General features: G+C 48.3%; 2 protein-coding genes across 10 annotated transcripts; both read left to right on the top strand.

Moving 5' to 3' along the window:
- Window positions 1-191: 191 nt before the first annotated feature.
- On the top strand, window positions 192-6540 carry S100A1 (S100 calcium binding protein A1). The gene is made up of 2 exons (XM_084824457.1): window positions 192-341; window positions 5580-6540. The coding sequence occupies exons 1-2, from the start codon at window positions 201-203 to the stop codon at window positions 5721-5723; spliced, it is 285 nt and encodes a 94-aa protein (XP_084680583.1). The 5' UTR covers window positions 192-200; the 3' UTR covers window positions 5724-6540.
- A 2176-nt stretch (window positions 6541-8716) lies between these two features.
- On the top strand, window positions 8717-20353 carry CHTOP (chromatin target of PRMT1). Of its 9 annotated transcripts, none has more exons than XM_084824463.1 (6): window positions 8717-8995; window positions 10189-10269; window positions 13102-13252; window positions 16708-17053; window positions 17833-17970; window positions 19232-20353. In XM_084824463.1, exons 2-6 carry the CDS (start codon window positions 10205-10207, stop codon window positions 19432-19434), a joined length of 903 nt encoding a protein of 300 aa, XP_084680589.1. In that variant the 5' UTR covers window positions 8717-8995; window positions 10189-10204; the 3' UTR covers window positions 19435-20353. The 9 variants fall into 9 exon arrangements, with proteins under 9 accessions (XP_084680589.1, XP_084680592.1, XP_084680596.1 ...); XM_084824466.1 differs by having other exon boundaries at window positions 16867-17053; XM_084824470.1 differs by having other exon boundaries at window positions 16870-17053.
- The last annotated feature ends 480 nt before the right edge of the window (window positions 20354-20833 follow it).

Below are 20833 nucleotides of genomic sequence, written 5' to 3' on the forward strand. Positions count from 1 at the left end.
CACCCCAAGGGGGCCTGGAGAAATTATTCACTGAGTGGCACCCTTTCCCTGGTGGGAGTGGGGATTTCTCACCTTGTGGTGACATTTCCCTGTCGCTGTTGTTATCTAGTGGCAGCACATGTCCAAAGACCTTTGGGTGGTCCCCTCTCTTCCTTAGCAGACTTGTTTCTTTCAGCAGGCGGATCCCTTTCACTGCAGCAATGACATCGCAGCTGGAGAACGCCATGGACGGGCTGATTACCGTCTTCCACAACTACTCAGGCAAGGAGGGCGATAAATATAAGCTGAGCAAAACGGAGCTGAAGGAACTGCTGCAGAATGAGCTGAGCGGTTTCCTGGAGGTACGGCATTCCACGTTTCCAAATTCTTCCACTTGTCTTGCACAAACTCTGCCCTGGGGCCTTCAGTTTGTATTTCAAAAAAGAACGTTTTTAGAACTTCATGAGTACACAGACCCTAAACAAACCCTCTAAGGCTTGATAGTGAACGTTCAATGAGTGATGGCAGCCACTTTGGATGGCTTTATACAGGGGTTGGACAATTTCATGGAGGATAAAGTTATCAATGGCCTGCTAGTCCTGATGGCTATAGGCCACCTCCAGTATCAGAGGCAGTATGCTGGGAAGCAGGGGTGGGAGGGTGCTCTTTCACTCAGGTCCTGCTTGTGGGTTCCCAGTTGACAGCTACTTGGACACTGTGTGAACAGAATGCTGGATTAGGTGGACCCTTGGCCAGATTCAGCAGGGCTCTTCTCATGTTCTTAACCTGTGTTGGGGGGAGCCCACCCCTACCCCTTTACACTGTGTGATTTAATTCACAGGACTTCTGGCCACAAGAGGTGGACCGGTGGCTTGAAAAGGGGAGTCATGCAGGACAATCAGTTGGGCGCCATAGCTAAATGGAACCTCCAGGTTCGGATGCAGTCTACCGCTGAATGCCAGATCCTGGGAACAATTGGTGGTGGTGGTGGTAGTAGTAGTATTTAGCAGGACTTTTCTTAGGTATTCTGTGCCTATCCCTGTCTTAAGTTAGCTGACCAGAGCAACAACTAGCCACCTAGTTATAAGGCATAGGGTTGTGTGTGTGTGTTGAACCAAGGACTTCACCACTGCGGTTTGCCAATAGAGGGATCTTTGGCGCCACCAACACTGCAGGCCAGAAGGCTGTTGTTGTTCAGTCGTTCAGTCGTGTCCGACTCTTCGTGACCCCATGGACCATAGCATACCAGGCCTTCCTGTCCTACGCTCTCTCCCGGAGCGTGCTCAAGTCCATATTCACTGCATCAGTGATGCTATCTAGCCATCTCATCCTCTGCCGTCCCCTTCTCCGTTTGCCTTCAGTCTTTCCCAGCATCAGGGTCTTTTCCAGTGAGTTTTCTCTTCGCATTAGGTGGCCAAAATATTTCAGCTTCAGCTTCAGGATCTGTCCTTCCAATGAGCAGTCAGGGCTGATTTCCTTTAGGATGGACTGATTTGACCTCCTTGCAGTCCAGGGGACTCGTAAGAGTCTTCTCCAGCACCACAGTTCGAAAGCATCCATTCTTCGGCGCTCAGCCTTCCTTATAGTCCAGCTCTCACAGCCATACGTTGCTACTGGGAAAACCATAGCTTTGATTAGACGGACCTTGGTCAGCAAGGTGATGTCTCTGCTTCTTACGATGCTGTCTAGGTTGGCCATAGCTTTCCTCCCAAGGAGCAAGCGTCTTTGAATTTCATGACTACAGTCACCGTCTGCGGTGATCTTGGAGCCCAAGAAAATAAAATCTGTCACTGCTTCCATTTCTTCCCCTTCTATATGCCAGGAAGTGATGGGGCTATTACTTAAGCAGCTGTCAGGTGGCACACAGGGACCAAGGAGGTGTTACTTGCCCATATAGAGCCTCAGATATGTGTGCAGTTCATGGGCCTTTGTATTTGTAAGCGTACCAGGGCGTGTGCCCCGAATCTTTTGAGCAGTGCCCTGAATCTTTTGCGCTGCCTCAATGACACCGTCTGCCGTAAGACAACCCTCCCTCTGAGCTCAGTAGTTTTGCAGCAACTAGGAGACCTTGGGACTCAATCTCCTTGTAAACCATTAGGGGCTGGACTAGGAGGGCAGTGGCCTTCTAAACTATAGGAGAAACTGCTGCCTTTCCCTCTACAGTTTGCTCGTTGCTGTTGTTTTTTCTCCATTTCTACTCTTACATACCCACCGCTGGAAGCTTGCTAGCAATGAAAGTCTGGAGATGGAGAGGGAACAGGAAGGGCAGGCAGAGCTCCATGTGAGATGTTACTATTTCACACAGCATCTGATTTTACTGCCCCAGACTGGAATTTTTGACTTCTACAGACGCTCACTGGCTTCATCACAGCAAAGATTTAATTAACCTTTCTTCCCTCCCCCTGCCCCACTTCACCTTTAACGGTACCCACATAGCTGCAGGCAACAGATTATACCCAAAGGAGGGTTGGGACTATGTGACATCACGTTCCAGGAAGCGCTGGGGAGGTTGCGCGCAGAGCGCCTCATGGCGCTGGCACAGGAACATAGGAAGCTGCCTTACACGGAGTCAGTCCGCCAATCCATCTAACTCGATATTGTCCACCCTGACTGGCAGCAGCTCTCCAGGGTTTCAGGCAGCAGTTTTACCTGCCCTGCCTGGAGATACCGGGGATCGAACCTGGGACCCTCTGCATGCACACCATGTGCTCTGCCACTGTGTCACAGCCCCTCCCTGCTGGGGCTTTTAAATAGGTTTTACAGTTTAAAAAAAAAAGGCAAGAAAGAGCCCTCAGTCACCTCACCTCATAAAATTAATTCAGGCACGTACACCCTCTGCCACCCCACCCCAATTCCTCTGAAATGCTATCTGAAAGGAGCTCTTTGGTTTGAGGAGTTCTTACTCCCCTTCCCGCCCCTCTTCCATTTCCAATCATCATTTCCCCCCCCCTTCTTCAGCAATCCTGGTCTTTTTTTCTCTTCTTCATTCCATCCAAAGCAAGCCTTAGAATTCTCAAGCGGGGAGGGTGATGGGCAAGAGATGCTCTGAGCTGTAGTTGACTTTATACAAACAGAGGAGGACTTGTTTTTCCTCTTTCTCCCCCTCGCTCATCTCTTTGGGGAAAGTGGTTCACATGGTTGCAGAGGAAGGAATGTGGGGCTATTTTGTTTGTCGGTTGCCATGATCCGGCAAAGGATGGCAAGCTTTCATTAAGAAGAGTTGATTTTTTTGTTTGCAAGGCGGTTGGGGGGGGGGGGAGATAAATACAATCCCATGTATTCCCACTCAGAAGTAAGTCCCATTATGTTCAATGGGGCTTACTCCAGGGAAGCGTGCATAGGATTGCAGCACAAGTTACTTTTGCAGGGAGGTCTGCGGCCTGATCCTCTGCATGTTTACTCAGGAATAAGTCCTGAGTTGTGAGCATGATGCTGCAAGTTTAATAAAGTGTGTACCCCCTTCTACTCCGTTGACTTGGCTACCCTTTTAGCTCAATCCTGGCATGCTTTGTCATTTGTGTTTTCCCCTTTTCCTGGACTCTAGCTTCAGTGCTGAGGGAAGGGCACTTGGTACATGCTCAGAGGCACCTCTTCCATGACTTAGCCCTAGTATTGAAAACAGACTCCTTGGCTAGATCCTGGAGAAGTCTTGGTGCAAATTAAGTTATGGGGAGGAGGAGACAAGGACAGCTTGCACATAACAAGGAGGAGATGGGGAAGAGTTGAAAAAACAAGGCATCTGTTTTTATGAAGAGCTGCTGGAGGAGAGAAAAATGAGAAGGGCCTGTTATGTGGAGGGGACCAGAATGCAAATGATCTGGCTGTAGCATCCTTGCAACAGGTGTGGTCAGTCCTTGATCTCCAGAAGGGGGATGCTGAGCCTTTAATCTGTGTGGGATATCTTCCACCACAATTAAGTGTGCAGGCAGGCGGAGGCTATAACTGCTCAGTGGTGGGAGTGCAGTGTTGTGCATATGCTCAGAGGCACTCTTTACGCCACTGTTATTTTTGCTAAGATGAGTGAAATGTAAATAAATTGTAGTAATTTTGCATCTGCATGCGCACACGCGCACACATATATACCTATGCACATTTGTGTCATGGCCCTATACCCTGGATCTGCATACCTAGCAACGCTGATGGTACAGCTGGTTCCTCAGTCCAAACAACTTGAGCAAAGACTAAGGTTTTGCTACTGCATTGTCTTTAAAACCTTTTTCTTTCATGGTTTCCCCTCCACCCCATCTTGGCCCTTCAAATTTAACTTTTTTCTTTGGCTGCTCATGCACGCTGTTTCAGCTTGGCATCTCTTCTGTTTTTTCAGTTTCTCTAACCAGGCCTAACCATTTACTTATGTGTCATATCTACTTTAGATGCTAGCAGACTGAGTCTGTGCCCTTCCTCTATGTCCAGAACTTAATAAAGTTGCTTGCTTGCTTATTTATTTATTTAAAATACTGTTAAGCCCTCCCAAGGTGGGGTACACCAATAAAACACATAAAACCAATACGATATTAAGAACACAATAAAACAATAAGAGCCCAATAAAAACAGCAATAAAACCCAACAACAAAAACAACAACAAAAATAGCAACAGGAATCATATTAGGACAAGGCCAGAGTAAAATAACAAGTTTTCAAGGCCTTCTTAAAAAGCCTTAAATGATGGAGCCTGGTGGACCCTCGATGGCAACTTATTCCAGAGGTGTGGCCACCGCAGAGAAGGCCCTCTCATGTGTGGTCACCCACCTAACTGTTCTCACAGGTGGGCAAATGAGAACGGCCTCTTTTGCTGATCTTAATGTGTGGGCAGGTTAATATGGGTGAAGGCGATCCTTCATGTAATTTGGTCCCAAACCATTTTTTAAAGGTTAAAATCAGCAGTTTAAATTGGGCTCAGAAACACAACGGTAAGCAGTGCAGCGTTATTTGATCGGATAACATCTGGAGAATAGGTCTATTGATGGTTTTGAGCCAATATAGCTCAATAGATCTTCCATGTTCAGGAGCAGTTTGTCCTGAATACCAGTTGCAGAGGGTGGGGAGGGCAAAAAGCAAGAGACAGCCTTCATGCTGATTGTGGTCTTGCCAGGGGCAGCTGGTTGACCCCTGTCAGAAACATGATGCTATACCAGGTGGAACTCTAGACTCATCCAGCAAGAGGTCTGTGTCTATATCTTATGCTGTGTTCTCAGATATCTATTCTGATCTTCCTCCAAGCAAGTTAAACCAGATTGTACCATATACACAACGGCCCCAGTAGAGCCCTTATTCAGTTATAGGCCAAGGTGAACAGGTGAGCCTTTTGGGCTCGCTCAAAGGCCTGTAATGATGGGGTCTGGTGGACATCAGTTGGAAGTGTTCTGCAGAGGGGCCACCACTGAGAAGGATCTGTCCCTTGTGCCCACCTGTCTACTTGCTTTTACAGGCAGGCAGGCACCCATGTAGGGCCGCCGATGTCGATCTCAGAGTGCAGGCAGGTTGTACGAGCAAAGGTGGCCCTTCAAGTAACCTGGAGCTTTCTATGCTCATACCAGCACTTTACATTGGATGATCTGTCCTAAATGAACCCCTGATCTCCTGTGCACTCGGTGTTACAGGTCCAGAAGGACACGGAAGCCGTGGACAAGATCATGCATGACTTGGACGAGAACGGCGATGGCGAGGTTGACTTTCAGGAGTTCGTATTGCTGGTGGCAGCCCTGACTATGGCTTGCAACACCTTTTTCTGGGAGAATGCCTGAGGCACGTGAATGAGACCCGGAAGTTGCTGCCTTACATCTCTCCTTCCATCGCCTTCCAGCACCCCTTCTAGTCTTGCAGCTTCTCTTTCCAGCTTGGGTGCCATGTAAACCCCTCCCCAGCCACACCCGCAGCCCGAGAGAGCACTGTTTATTAAAACCATCCACCCTGCTACCAGTCTGGTCTCTTCTCTTGTAGGGGAGAGGAGTACCTAAGGAAGGCAATCGGGGCTGGATTTAGGGATAGGTCACCAAGGTGACTGACTGCCTAGGGCACTAGTCTTGCCCGGATGGGCACCTGTCACAGCCTCTCTCCTGAACAATCCATTGACTGGTGTGGCCAGCATTGTGTTAAAATCTTTTGTCTGTTTGAATTTGTAGGAAAACGTACACCAGTGCCCATTTGACAAGGTGTGTGTGTGTGATAGCAATCATTTCCATCCATGTCAATTTATGGTTTTCTCAGGGAGGGATAAATACACAAGCAAGTTGGCCACCGAAGTTGTGGAATGGACTACCAAGACAATATCAAATATAAAATATTCCCATGCTTGGACCAATGGCGTGGGGTGCCGTTGGTCTCATCTAGGGCCAGCCCCAAAGGTTGGAGGAGGACAGGAGGAGACAGCCTGAAGAATCACCAAGATGCTTTAATAAGTGCATGGAATCTTGAAGGCTAACGCATCATTTCCAACCCTGCAATCCTAGCCTTGGAATATTCCCAGGAAACGGATGGATATCTCTCCCTTCAAAAATTCTTTCCCCTGCTCCCCCACCCTCTGGGTCTGTCACCAGATTAAAGAAATCTTTGTGGATTGACTATGAATGTGTTCAATTTCATTCATGTGCATATGTGAGGAGCAACAAATTTTCCAAAGCAGAAAGTTTATGTGTGCTTTTTTAACTTTTAAGCAGCCTTCTCCAACCGGGTACCCTCCGGATGTTTTGGACTACAACTCCCAGCATCCCTAACTATGCTTGCTGGGGCTGAGTCGGTCCAATACATCTGAAGGGCACCAGGTTGGGAAAGGCTGGTTTTAGGTTATAGATGTGGTTGCTGCCCGAGAAGAGGCATTCCCTGCTGCGTGTGAGAGATGGGAAGATGCCTCTTTGAAGAGGGTGCTTGCTTGCCATTGGCAACTGTTAGAAGTACTTTTATGGAGAAGCAAAGGTGCAGATCATAGGAAAAATGCCAAAACCCATATTAGTATAATAGCTTTGTTAGGCCAACCAAAAGAGCACAAATATGTGCAAGCACATTTTTGTATTAAGAAGTGTGTGTATATAAAATATGGTGCTTGATTAATCAGGGTGCCTTTTTAGTCTATGAAAAGGGTTTTAGATGAAAGGGCTGCAGTTCATCTAATCAATTAAATGCTGCAGCCATACATACATATATATTTGTTGTTGTTGTCGTTAAGTCATGTCCGACTCTTCGTGACCCCATGGACCATAGCACGCCAGGCCTTCCTGTCCTCTACTTTCTCCCGGAGTGTGCTCAAGTTCATCTTCATTGCATCGGTGATGCTATCTAGCCATCTCATCCTCTGCCGTCCCCTTCTCCTTTTGCCTTCAATCTTTCCCAGCATCAGGGTCTTTTCCAGGGAGTTTTCTCTTTGCATTAGGTGGCCAAAATATTTGAGCCTCAGCTTCAGTATCTGTCCTTCCAATGAGCACTCAGGGTGGATTGCCTTTAGGAATGACTGATTTGACCTCCTTGCAGTCCAGGGGACTCGTAAGAGTCTTCTCCAGCACCACAGTTCGAAGGCATAAATTCTTTGGCACTCAGCCTTCCTTATAGTCCAGCTCTCACAGCCATATGTTGCTACTGGGAAACCCATAGCTTTGATTACAGATATATACATATATATATAAATTCCTAAAGGAAATCAACCCTGAGTGCTCATTGGAAGGACAGATACTGAAGCTGAAATATTTTGGCCACCTAATGCGAAGAGAAAACTCTCTGGAAAAGACCCTGATGCTGGGGAAGACTGAAGGCAAAAGGAGAAGGGGACGGCAGAGGATGAGATGGCTAGATAGCATCACCGATGCAATGAATACGGACTTGAGCACACTCCGGGAGAGAGCGCAGGACAGGAAGGCCTGGCGTGCTCTGGTCCATGGGGTCACAAAGAGTCGGACATGACTGAACGACTGAACAACAACATATATATACATATAAATATATATATATATATATATATATATATATGTAAACAAGGTGTTAGTAATCAACGAGGAATGAACCCATAACTGTATTCAGGACAAGATTCTTTAGTGACTTCCGTCTTTAACAGTGCTATACCCAGAAGTAAGCTCCATTGAGTTCATGGGACTTACTCCCAGGGAAGTGGATATTGGATGGCAGTGTAAAGCTGCAATCCTATATCGGACTTCTGGGTGGACACATATGGGATTGCACTGCAAGGCTGCAATCCTACACACGCCGATTTGGGAATAAATCCCATTAAGTTTATAGCGTGATTTCCTACCGAGGAAACCTAGGTAGGATCTGCAGCGAGGGAAGAATAAACTGGATTCCGAAGATCTGGCGTCTAATTGTAGAGGGGCACCACCTTGTGGCCAAAGACGGCACCGCTCATGACTTGGAATATAAACCTGCTGCCCCACTATTAAAGGGAAGCCCCGCCCCTTAAGGAGTAGCCCCGCCCCCTCAACCCGCACCCGCTTCAGCCAGTCTCCTCCTCATCCCTCCCTCCCGAGGCGCGTCGCTCAGGAGAAGCCCCGCCCCGTCTCGTCACCCTCTGTCTCCCTCCCGCCCCTGGGAAGCGGGCAGCTGTCAATCACTGCGCGTTGGACGCCCGAAGCCCGCCCTGCCTCCCGCGGAGAGACGCAGGCGCAGTCTGCCCGAAGGGAGGCCTTGGCGCGCCTGCGCAGTTAGGCAGCAGCGCCGGAGTCCCCTTCCCGCCCCGCCCCCGCTGCTGGCGCATGCGCGGTCTTCGAAACAAAAAGCACGGCGCCGCCATTTTGCCGGGCTTCTTCTGAGGGGAATTTTGGGAGCGGGGAAGGCCCCCCCGAAAGCGGAGGCGGCGGACAGAAGGCGCGAAGGCGCGGCAGCAGCGACAACCGCCGGGCGCCGAAGCAGAAGCGGCGTCGCTGCCGAGAGGCGGATAAGTGAGGGGAGGAAACAAACCCGCCGCCATCATCTTCGCGTTCGGGGCACCTGAGGGGGGAGGCCGGGCTAAGCCTGAGCGGAGCCTCCCGCCGCCGCCAGAGCCGCAGGCAGAGCAGAGCGAGCCCCGCCCCCGACGGTGAGCGAGCGAGGGCGGCCGTGGCCCGTCCGGCGGGGGCGGGGCCTGGGGGCCGTTGGCGGCGGGCCGCGAGGCCTTCCCGGGCCACGTGACCGGCTCGGAATGTCGGCGAGCGGAAGGCCGGGGGGCGGGGCGCGGCGCGCGGGGGCGGCTTCCGGCGGGGGCAGCTCTCCCTCGCTTCGTGGTGCATTTGCCGAACGCGCCTTCTGAAACGGCTCTCCCGCCCCCAGAGTCTTCCGCAGCGCCGTTCGTAAGCCGCTGCCCTTCAGGGCTGCAGCCTGAGAGACGGGCCACGCAAGCGAGAAGGGGTGGGGAGCGGGGAATACCCAAGCCCGGCTCCAGGCCCTAGAAGTGCCCTTCCATCCCGCGCTCCCGTTCTCGCCCTTCGTTCTTCGCCTCCCTCTCTGCGCCGCGCCCGTGCTCATCCTCCCCGCCCTGCTGGGCAGCGTGTGGCCTTCCGGATCATTTTCGCCCGCAACTCCGCTCATCGCTCACCGTTGGCTGTGCTGGCTAGAGCTGATGGGGCTTGCAGGCCAAAACCTCTGGAGGGCAGCAAGTTGCCCACCCCTGCTGTAAAGGCATCTCTGGGGCTGGATCTCTCCTCCCTCCTAGACGTATTTAAGAGAAGCTGTGCTGGGTCAGACCAAGGGCCCATGTAGTCCAGCATCTCCCCCCCCCCCCCCGGCTAAGCAGATGCCTCTTTGGAAACTCACAAGCAGGAACAGAGCACAGCAGCAACCTCCCACCCATCTTCCCCGGCACCTGGTACTGAGAGACGTACTGCCTCTGATACTGGAGGTAGCATATAGACATCACGAGTTGTAGCCATTGATAGCTTCATGCTCCATGAATGTATCTAATCCCACTTTAAAGCCATCCAAGCTGTTGGCCATCATTGTATCTTCTGGTAGCAAATACCATAACTGCTGTATGAAAAAGTACCTCCGTTTATTTGTTCTAAATTCCCTGCCGTTCACCTCCACTGAATGAGAAAAATTTGTCCCTATCTGTTTGTATACCGTTGTCATTTCTAACCTAAAAACCCCCAAAAGCTGTAACATTTCCTCATAGGGCAGTTGCTCAGGCCCTTCATTGTTCTGATGGGTTCCTTGTCTCCTCTATATTGCTCTTCTTGGAGATACAAATGAAACAGCAATTGCTCCTTTTTGAACCTGCTCTTTTCCTCTTTGTAGATTCTGGGGACCTGAGATGGCCGCGCAGTCAGCGCCGAAAGTCGTGCTTAAGAGCACCACCAAGATGTCTCTCAACGAGCGGTGAGGAACTCAACGGCCAACTTCAGCTCATAAGATTTTTATTTTTGTTTTTTTCATTTTTTTTTTTGCTTAATTGTCACTGTGTTCAGTATCCAGAACCAACATGGTCCTTGCTCTGCTCTTAATCTGTCCAGATGCAAACAAGCAGGGGGCAGCTCACTTCTGCCTTAAATCCCACAGCAAACGGTGGTACACGAGGTTAAAGGGCAAAATGGGCTGTCTGATAATAAGCCGAAAAACGTTAATGTAGTGGGATGTGTTTTAAGGAAACCTCGTACCCTCCTTTTTCTTCCACATGTGTTCACATTATATAGGTGACCTGCAGTGCGGTAGCATGTTACCTGAGCTGTAGGAGGCTTGCTGCTGTGTCCTAGGCGGACACACATGCTTGTGTGGTCTAGCCTGTAAGAGGCAGGTAGCTGGCCGCTCTGATCAGCCCGAAGGCTCCTTGGCCCTGACCTTGGACCTTGTAAGAGGCAAGTGCTCCGCTCCATCTATCATCTAATTCCTTTCCTTTGCATGCCTTTGTTCTTTTACTTTTTCTTTTCAGCACATTTGTATGTTTTAAGTGTCCAACTAATGGGTAAAGCTTACAGTAAATTGCCTTTCTGTTCAGAAATGATCCTTCTAGATTAATGGTGTTACACTCAAACCTAGCTGTCTCCTCTTTAGCAAATGCTTGGATTTGGTTCCAAAGGCAGGCCATGAGAGGGATGTCTTGCCATGGAAATTGTTCATTAACGAATCCCCAGGGCTTCTATCAACATCTGGACCATTTTAGCAGTGTCTGTTCTTTGGCAGAGGTGGTAATCAGTCTTTTTACATAGTTGAGTGTAACATAAGAAGATAGTTTCCAGAGGCAAGAGAAGAGCTGTGCTTGATCAGACCAGAGGCTTAAATTGTCCAGCATTCTGTTCACACAGTGGCCAACCAGCTTTCTGTAGCGAGTCCACAAGTAGGACATGACTGCAAAAAACCCCTCTTACTTGTGTTCCTCAACAATTAGTATTCAGAGGCAAACTGCTTCTGATACGATGGAAGGTAATATACAGCTATCATCAGTAGTAGCCTTTGAAACCCTTATCTTTCTTAAATTTGACCAGTCCCCCTTTAAAGCTATCCAGTGTGGTGGCCATCGCTACATTTTCTGTAAACCCACACAATGGTAGTCAGTAATAACTTGATTGTAAGAAACCTTGCAATATATAGAATATTATTTAATTTATATTGCAAGCCTGTGTGTGTGTCTGCTCAGAAGTGGGTTCCACTGTGCTCTATGGTGTGTATTCCTAGGAAAAAGTGCATAGCAGTGCAGGGTTTTTTTCCCCCCAAAGTTGCCCAACCTGTGGCACAGGCAGTAGGGGCTTGTGGCCTGCCTGGGCAGAAATGGGAGGGCCTGCTGGCTGTAGCCTAGAGTCAGGTTGATACCCTGGCCACCTCTTTTTTTACCTTTTTTCATTTCCTGACCTGGAAATGTTGACTGCTCCACAGCTTAAGAAATGGAGGTTCAAACCGCACCATGCCATGGGGGACTTGCATGCCAGTGGCACAATCTCACATTTTGGATTACTAAATAGCTTTTTCCATCCTATTTAGGAGGCCCATTTTGTAGCAGTGCTTCTTGGTATTTATCCCCTGCAGTGGGTTGGGTGGTATCCTGGACAAGAAGGGACTTGGACCCTGCCTAGAGAAAGTCTTAGTTTTGCGTTACATGTGACTCTTTTTGATAGTGCTCACAGGTTCTTCCTCTCTGCACTTGACCTTGTTGGCCCTGGGCCTAGAATGAACAGCTGGCCATGGTTCCTAGCTCTGTACTTTGCACAGACTGAGCCATGGAGCCATGGGGTGGGAGTCTCCGTGGTTGGGTGTCTCTTGTAGCTGGCTTTGATCACAGAGAACTTAGATTGCCTCAGATGTGAGCAGAAATTCCCTCCAGGGAAGGATGGTTCTTTCCCTTGTGTTTCCTGGGGTGGGGTCGTGCTTGGGAGAGGCCCTCAGACCTGGAATTGGAAAGTGGAAAAGTCCCCTTATTTCAGCAGAAGCAATTTTGCAGAGACTCGATCTGAGTTTCAATTGTGCAGAAACCTAATATGATGCCAGTGTCGTGGAGCTGTTTTTCAGCTGCTGTGTTCTGTTGCGAGTAGTCTTATGTGTCAAAAGAGTTTAACCTGCTGAACAAATTGGAACAGGATTAAGTGCATTTCTATGTAGTTTTGGGATTGTGGTTTTGTGGGGAGCCATAGAAGTAGGCATTCTCAAATCTTGTCCAGTCTTCCAAGCTTAGGGAACTGTACTTTGCAGGTAACTTTGGGCACAATCCTATGCATGTTTAGACAGACAAAAGTCCAACAACTCCGAGCATTCCCCATCCAGCACTGCACCCTTGGTGTTTTAACACACAGCCTGATTTGGCAACTCTTCCCTTAATCTCCCTCTCTTAGCCAGTTGCAGTCCATTTTAAATTAACATTGCTTCTCTTTTTCTTTTATATCTTCCTCTCCATTTTTGATTACTATCTCTGCTTACTGCTTTGTGTATCTTCATCTTTGCTTTGCTTTTCTCTTTTTGAAATCATAGAAACTTTATACAGATTTCCACTTCTGGTTTTAATATACTGCACTAACCCACACCTTTCGAATGTTCTGTCCTTGCACGTTTTCTGGAAAACAACAAAAATCCGTATCTCGATAACGTGATATTAAGTGTGTACCACGTTGTTACGTAAAAGTTCATGGGATGCAGCTGTCCTGCTCTGAGGGCCATGAAATGCCGGTTGAAAATGCGTTTGTAATGAAAATTTTATTTAAATACCCGTTTTGTTCGACCTTGAAGCTTTACTAATATGCTGAAGAACAAACAGCCGATCCCCGTGAACATTCGCGCCACCATGCAGCAGCAACAGCTAGCCAGTGCCCGAAACAGAAGGCTGGCCCAGCAGATGGAGAACAGACCTTCTGTCCAGGCCGCCTTAAAACTCAAGCAGGTGAGACTAATGCAGAAGAGCTGGCAGTGGGGAACTTTTAGCAACCAGGGACCTTTGAGCGGGTGTGTAGGACTAACAGAGCGATGGCTGTGCGAAGCAGTCCCTGTTCCTCCTTTAAACAAGTGGGCGGAAGGTAGAACTTTGGCCAGTGGTCCACGGGTGGATCATGCCCCGTGTGCATCCTGTTGCGTCTTGGCTAGGGGATCTGATCCAGCGAAAGGCTTGTATTCTTTAAGCAAGAGCTGCATGCAGGCGGTTGCTGTATTTTGTTCGCCACCAATCTTCAGCGGTCCCGAGTCCACACTTGTGCTTTGTAAACTTAAAAGCTACTGGCGTTGTCTGCAGGGATTCTAGACAGCAGGGTGCGGGGGTAGGAGGCATGACTGGAAATTGTCCTGCTCCTGTCTAAAATGGTAGTCCCATATTGTCAGGGCTGTGTAGTTCGTGCTAAAGAATACAACAACGCTGCACCCAGGCAATCCCAGTTCTGCCCCAAGAGAAGCTGAGTTTTGCTCCCTGTATAAGTAATGCAGAAGGCTTGTGTAACACTTCATTTGCATAATTATGCTTCTCTTTAAAAATGCTCTTATATAATTCTGGATTTCTTAGTCATAATGAGGAAGGTCCATGACTTACGAAGCCCACTTGCTATCACCGCCACCACTAGGAGTCTTATTCAGGTTGTCTTCACTGGGTTCTGAGATTTTAGCAGGTGTTTTCTGTGCACTTGTTCGTGCATAGTTTCACAGCCATAAGGGCTAGCCACTTGCTTTTAAAAAGAAAAGCTGAGATCTTCTGGAATTCTGTGCCCAGTAGTTACTCCATTTATTACATATCTACACTGCCCAATAGCCGAAGCTGTCTGGACGATTCCATGTTCTTTGCTTTTTCAGTGCTCTTCTGGAATTGTGGCATGCACACAGTCCTGTATGTAGTCTCCTTCCCACAACCCTGCATGTGATCCAGTTCCTCCTTGTTCTGTGAACTATCCCTTCAGGTGAAAGTGAGCAAGGCCTGCTTCTTTGTCTCTGGCCACGTGGGCAGAGACTTCAGGCGAACAAAACCCTTGCCTCTCCCTCTTTTTGTGGCTTCCTCCAGTGTGGATGCTGCTATGCGTGCTTGGCTTTAGCTGCCAGTGTTGCACATTGAGGTGGCCTTGTGAAGGCCAGAGGTGCTCCTGGGGCTGAACCAGTATAGGCTTTCAGCAACCTGTTCAGGAGGTCGTGCGCTAAAAGTTGATGAACATGGCTGTTAAAGTATGGAGTTGAGCTCCATGTGACATAGGCAGCCGGGACATATGTATGTGGCACCCGCAAGCGCACCAGAGGAGTTGTGTGTATTGGTCCTTTCGTGATAGTGGGGCAAGGATTGCTAAAGTGAAATAGAGGTAGCTCTTCTGAAAGGAGTGATTATCCTTCCTCATAAGAAGGTGGCTCTGTTCTACCTTGGGGTTTCTCTCCTCACCGTATGTGGAGAAAATGTTCCCACTGTTGAATACCGAGTAAGAGGGATACTTCTTTGGCTGTATGTTATTTTTAAGTGGCAGCCCTGCATGACTCAAGGGCATGTTTAAATATAGCTCCCCTAACCCCAGTCCTCTGTGTGGCATGGAAGCCCACAAGGGGTTTGCTACCTACCTACATGGGATTATTACTGGCACTGACAGACTTTAAAAGCAGCATAGCTTCCTAGGCCAAGAGAGCTGCTCCCTGCTCTTAAACCAGACATCCTCTCCAGAATGTATTTATTTACTTCCTTACTGTACTTTTAAATTGCCCAATAACCAAAGTTCTCTGGGTGGTGTACAGCACATTAAAGACATGAAATACAGACATCAAAACAAAAAAGAAAAACAGCACAGAATAAAACCAGCAGCAAAGGATAAAACGATTCCAGCACACAAAACCAGAAACATCCCTTTGAGGTTGCCCTCGTGCAGATAATGCACAATTTGTTAAGTTCAACACTGTTTGAAGTAGATCTTACTTAAGGCATTCTGCAGAGTCAGATGCCTAAAGGAAGCATTCAAAAGGAACATTTTGTGCAGCTGTAAGTGGAAACCAGACCTTATTTCATCTAGTGCCTGGTCCCTATATTGTTTGCCTGCAAATCCAGAAGAGTTTAGGCTGGGGGCAGGGGAGACCAGCCCAGTTTTGGGGAAAACAACATTTGGTCAGGCACTGTCACACTCCCCAGGGCAACCACAGAAGGCTGCCATACCTTTAAAGTTGTTTTTGTTGTATGGTGCCATTAGCGTATGTGGCATTTTACAGAGTGAATTTAGGCTGGTCCTGCCTGAAAGAGCTTCAGATCTCCAGAATACCAGAGATGCAAAAAGAAGGCTTTTTTAAAAAGTTGTCCAACTTGTATAATTGGTTTTCACTTGTAATACTTTGACTTTTAAAAAGAACCAATGAGGACTCTGGTTTTGTTGGACCGTGAATTTGAATGCCAAGAGTGTTTCTAGAACCTAGTTCTTTGTCCAAGAGCTCCCACTTCATGGGTCTCTTCCTCCATCTAAATCTCTTATAGTCAATTTCATGTGAAGCTGCCTCCCGCTGCATCAGGCCATTGGTCTGCTAGACCAGCAGCCCTCCAGGTGTGTTGGACCACAACGCCAGTTTCTGGCCCAGGACAGTTGGCGTTACATCTGGAGGGCACCAGGTTGGGAATGGCTGAACTAGCCTGTCACTGTCCACTGTGACTGCCAGAGGCTCTCCAGGGTCCTTTCCCAAGCCTGTTAGCTTGAGATCCTTTTAACCAGAGAGGTCAGGGATTGGACCTGGGACCTCCTGCCTGCAAATTGGGTGCTCTACCACCAAGCTATGGCCCCTTCCCTTTCTGTCCTTGTGTTAAGTTAAAGTTGTATAAACCCATCGTTAAACTCAGATTTCACAAGCTACCAGATTGCATGCTGTGAGAGCTGAAGAACCTACAGCCGATATAACTCCCTAGAGCCCCTGCCAAAGGAAGTGAGGCAGCTGGCTACCAGGAAGAGGGCCTTTTCTGCTGTGGCACCCTGCTTGTGGAGTGAGCCTCCCTAGAGAGGTTTGCCTGGCGCCTACGTTGTACTTGTTTCGGTGAACATCTTTTTATTTTCCCAGGCATTTTAGCATTTTTGTCTTTTAGCTCTGCTGCTTTAAATCTGTATTTTAAATCTCTGCATTGCTGCTAGGTTTTATTCTGGATGTACTTTTATATTGTACTTTTAAGCATTTATGTGTTATGCTGTACTTGTGGTTTTTAATTTCTGTGAACCGCCCTGAGAGCTTCGGCTATTGGGTGGTATAGAAATGTAATAAATAAAAGAAATCATAAATACATGATGCCAGCGATGTAATAAATTCTGTCTTTCCATAGCTGCGGCATATCAAAATGTTCTGGGCATACTTTCATTTTCCAGTTCTCCAAAAACAAACATTTCACTTCACACTTTTCACCTTTTTCTTCCATAGACTTCTGGGCGTTTAACAAGAGACCTACTGACCTCGTGCAACTTAAAAAAAAAACCAAAAAACATCCTGCCTCTTGCAGTTGGTGCACATCCCTCTGTGCCAGTTGCTCGCTGCTTGTTTGTGTACAGCATTTCCCTGTTTAACACTCTCTTCTTCCAGAAGAGCCTGAAACAGCGCCTGGGGAAGAGTAACATCCAGGCACGCTTAGGCCGACCAGCCGGACCCCTGACTCGTGGGACGCTGGGGGGGCGAGGGTTACCTATGGGTCAGAGAGGCTTGCCTCGAGGAGCCATGCGTGGCGGTCGTGGAGCGAGAGCGTTGCTGCGAGGAGGAATACCCCTGAGAGGTGAGTGCATCCTTGGTAACAATCACAACAGCTGATCATGTGGCAAAAATACGACTTGAGTTTCCCCAAAGTTGATCCCTCAGTTTATGAATGGCATGCTTTTCAGCTAGTGGCCTGCACTAGGACGGTCTATTTTGTACAGCACAAATACAGCCCACATGCTAATTTATGTGGTTCTGGTGTCAAGGTGTCTTTTTAGTGAATTCAGAAATAATGCACTGCAAACTTGAGAGCGGGGAAAAGGTGACGTGTGGTGGGCAACAGTGAGTTGAGAGAGGCGTATAAGACCAGCCCCAGCCACCTTGGCCAGAGCGCTGCATGTTCCTCACATGTGTCATGAGCTAACAGACACCCAGTTTGGTATCCTTGAGTCAGCTCCTGTACATTTCTAGCCCTTGTGGTTGCAGAGATTCACTTGGGGATTGGAACCTGGGGCTGGCACTCTGGTTTTGGAACCCTACAGCCATTACTATGTAACAAAACAGCTTTTACAATTGGTTGTTCTTTTGCTGGAGTGGAACCCGAGGACCAGTGTTGGGGGCTAGGGATTCAGAAGAGAATTCCCATTGCCCTAAAAAAAAAAAAAAAAAAAACACCCCGTAATTCCCTTTCATGCCTTGGAGACATTGTGATAATTAAGCTGCTTTAGAACTTAGTAAATATCTGTAATGTAGACACAACCCACATTTTCTTGCACGGTGGGGGGCTGTAATCCTTTAAAAAATGAGTTAAATTGAAAGTTCAACAGGTAACTCTTTATTTCCCCCACCCTATTATAGGACAGAGTTTACTTCGGGGGGGCCGTGGCATAGCCCCACGGATGGGCCTGAGAAGAGGAGGCATTAGAGGTCGGGGTGGGCCTGGCAGAGGCGGGCTTAGCAGAGGAGCCATGGGACGTGGCGGACTTGGTGGCAGAGGTGAGTGAGATCAACCCTCACAAGTTGTTATGTTCACTTTTGTGTTACTTCATATTAACTGTGTTTGTGAAAAACAATAATACAGTGGAGGTCAGTTAATTCATCCTTTCCTCTAGCAGACCTTGCTTCTGTGTGGGTGGGAAACCAGACTAGATCCCCAGAAAAACATTCTTTAAAAAAAATTCAAATGTCTCTGTATACTGGTCCAGTTCTCAAGACATTTCTGTGGAGAGTCATCCCTTTCCTAGTACCTTCTGTGCCCAGTTCAGTATTGGCACTACCAACTGCCTGTCTGTGTCTCTTAAGCCTTGAAGTGTGACTTTTCCCCAGGAGGAGACCCAGGCAGGGCTGCATCTGGACGTGCCTGCATGCCCCACATGTACAGGTCTTTCGGAAGCACGGTACAGTGTAGGGTTCTCTCTGAAGAAATATTCCAGGACAGAAAAAGGGTTCTTTCCTTTTCACTTGGGGTATCCAGTCCATGAACACCTCTCACCACATACTGGGCTCCCTGCCCAATTTTTATTAAGATTTTAAAAGCTTGTTATTTAACTGAGAGGCTGGCATGTTGCAAAGCAAAGTTCTGCCCTCCGGTGCTATCTTTATTTGGGTTCCAATGAGTGGTTTTATGTTTTGGGGCTCGGACCCCACCTGTGCCTTGGACTTAGGTTCTTGGGCAAGTTACTTTCCTTTTAGTTTGCCTTCTAGGAAAGGAGTGTTTTGTGACTGGACATGCCCACCATGGCAGCCATTTTATGAATGGGCAAGCCCCACCCCTGTGGCAGTCGTTTTGTGAGAGTGCCCACAACACTCAAGCTTCCAAATGTGTCCACTGACCCAAAAGGTTTGGGAACCCATGCTTTTCACAATGCTCCAGTTGCTTGTCGAACATGGTTGGCAAAAAGGCTGTGTACAGATGTCCATTATGAGTAGGCAGTGCTGCGACTAAAAGGCTAGCTTCTGTGTGCATTCACCAGGCTGCCTTATGCTGAGTAGGCAGTGCTGCCTTATGCCCTTGGACCATCCAGGCCAGTACTGTTTATGCCAGCCTTCCCCAGCCTCTGCCCTCCAGGTGAGGGCAGAGGCTACATCTACAAGACCACAACTCTTGCCAGCACTCCACTCTGGCGGGCAGTAGCACAGCTGGGACCTCTGCACTGGAGAGGTTGTGGGTGGGGCGTTGTGCAAAGAGAAGAGGCCGGTGAAAACTCCCATCGGGCTCTCGCAGCACTTAACTCTGTTCTTGTTCCCTCGTGGCAAGGTCGTGGCATGGCAGGCCGGGGAAGAGGCGGCTTCGGTGGTCGTGGAAGAGGCAGAGGGCGAGGCAGAGGTTCGGCCCGCCCTGTGCTGACCAAGGAGCAGTTGGACAACCAGCTCGACGCTTACATGTCAAAAACAAAAGGACACCTGGATGCTGAGTTGGATGCCTACATGGCCCAAACAGACCCCGAAACCAACGATTGACGCTTGTTACTGTAGACACTTGCTGGGGTTGCGTGTTGTATGTGTGCCGGTCTTTCCCCTCCTGTAAGCCAATAACAGCGGCAGCTGATAGTGCCAGGGAGGACCTGCAGACCTCACTCGTGGGGAGGGGCAGATATAACTGTAATGTGTTCCTCTTACATTTTGATACTCTTGTGTTGGATGAAACTGGGGGAGGGGGAGGGATTGGGTTTTTTATATATGTATATATATATATATATATATATACACACACACACTTCTTAAACAACTTCGAACATGAATGTGACTGGTCGTCTGAAGATGGCATCCACTTTCTTAGTGGAACAGGAGTACTGAGCCCCACTCTCAACCCTTCTCTTTGCTCTTAGGTGGGTAAACATTGCATGTGTAACCCCCTCTCTTTTCCTCGCCCCTCCCAAAATTGGCCTTGCTGTAAATAGAAGGTCTCTGGTGCTTATCATGAGCTGTGATGTCTGGCGGCTACAGCTGCTGTAATAGTTGGATTTGGAGGCAGTAGGTTATGCCACAGTGTTCCCAGATTCCAGATGCTTTCTGGTCTTTGCTGGCTTTCCTGCCCATCAGTAATTCTATGATTTTTAGATGGTGAACACAAGTCAGTGCTGTCTTTCCCTTCCCTCCCTGAACAGAGGATTGGGCTCAACTTCAATTTAATTCACCAAACCTCATGTGGCTGAAAGTGGTTCTTATTTTAATTGCAGCAGACTTGTTAGGTTTATGTTCATACTCTTATTACCAGCCTGCTGATTGAGATTTTGTGTGTTTTAAGACACTGGGGAGGCAGTTGCTTTCTCTCTCTCTGCCACCTGGAGTCTTGTGAACTGTTCTGTTCCAGTTTTGAATGACATCCTGTATTTTCTGGTTTACTGTAAGAAACAATTGCAGGGAAAACAAAACACTGGCTCTGTGTGCGTGTGCTTTTTATTGTTAGAAAACTGCAGCCAAGTCTTGACTGCTTAAAGTAAATGCATGACTTCCTCCTTCCCCAACCAGATGCTCTCTAGAGGTCAGGGACTACAGCACCCATCATGCCACATGGCTAGTTGGTTGCTCATTGGGGATGATGGGACTTCTGGTCCCGCACCTGGAGGGTGCCAGGTTCGGAAAGGCTGTTCTGGGCAATATCCCCATGCCTTTGTTAATGCTACTTTGTATCCAAATGTATGCTAAATTTTTTTTAAAACAACTGTTAATAACCCCCCCCCCCAAATTTACCCAGCATTACCATTTCTGGTTGCCTTCCACGTTTTTGGATGCCAACCATATGTAAGAGACCTGAACTCCACCTTGGGACCTATTTCAGATTGTTTCCACCTATATACCTGGGTTTTCTTTCTCCCTCTCCTTTTAGGATGCCCAGATGCAGGGGGGTCTGTACCTT

This window comes from Heloderma suspectum, chromosome 17, assembly GCF_057233095.1.
Source record: "Heloderma suspectum isolate Gila_16-S chromosome 17, 16-S_ref, whole genome shotgun sequence".
NCBI classification, from domain to species: domain Eukaryota; kingdom Metazoa; phylum Chordata; class Lepidosauria; order Squamata; family Helodermatidae; genus Heloderma; species Heloderma suspectum.

What these genes read in the sequence shown, in the direction of transcription:
- S100A1 (XM_084824457.1), top strand. Translation starts at nt 201, where the DNA reads ATGACATCGCAGCTGGAGAACGCCATGGACGGGCTGATTACCGTCTTC. An exon ending in AGCTGAGCGGTTTCCTGGAG is followed by an intron (nt 342 to 5,579) that starts GTACGGCATTCC and finishes TCGGTGTTACAG; the next exon opens with GTCCAGAAGGACACGGAAGC.
- CHTOP (XM_084824463.1), top strand. Translation starts at nt 10,205, where the DNA reads ATGGCCGCGCAGTCAGCGCCGAAAGTCGTGCTTAAGAGCACCACCAAG. An exon ending in CCGCCTTAAAACTCAAGCAG is followed by an intron (nt 13,253 to 16,707) that starts GTGAGACTAATG and finishes TTTCTTCCATAG; the next exon opens with ACTTCTGGGCGTTTAACAAG. An exon ending in TGGCGGACTTGGTGGCAGAG is followed by an intron (nt 17,971 to 19,231) that starts GTGAGTGAGATC and finishes CCTCGTGGCAAG; the next exon opens with GTCGTGGCATGGCAGGCCGG.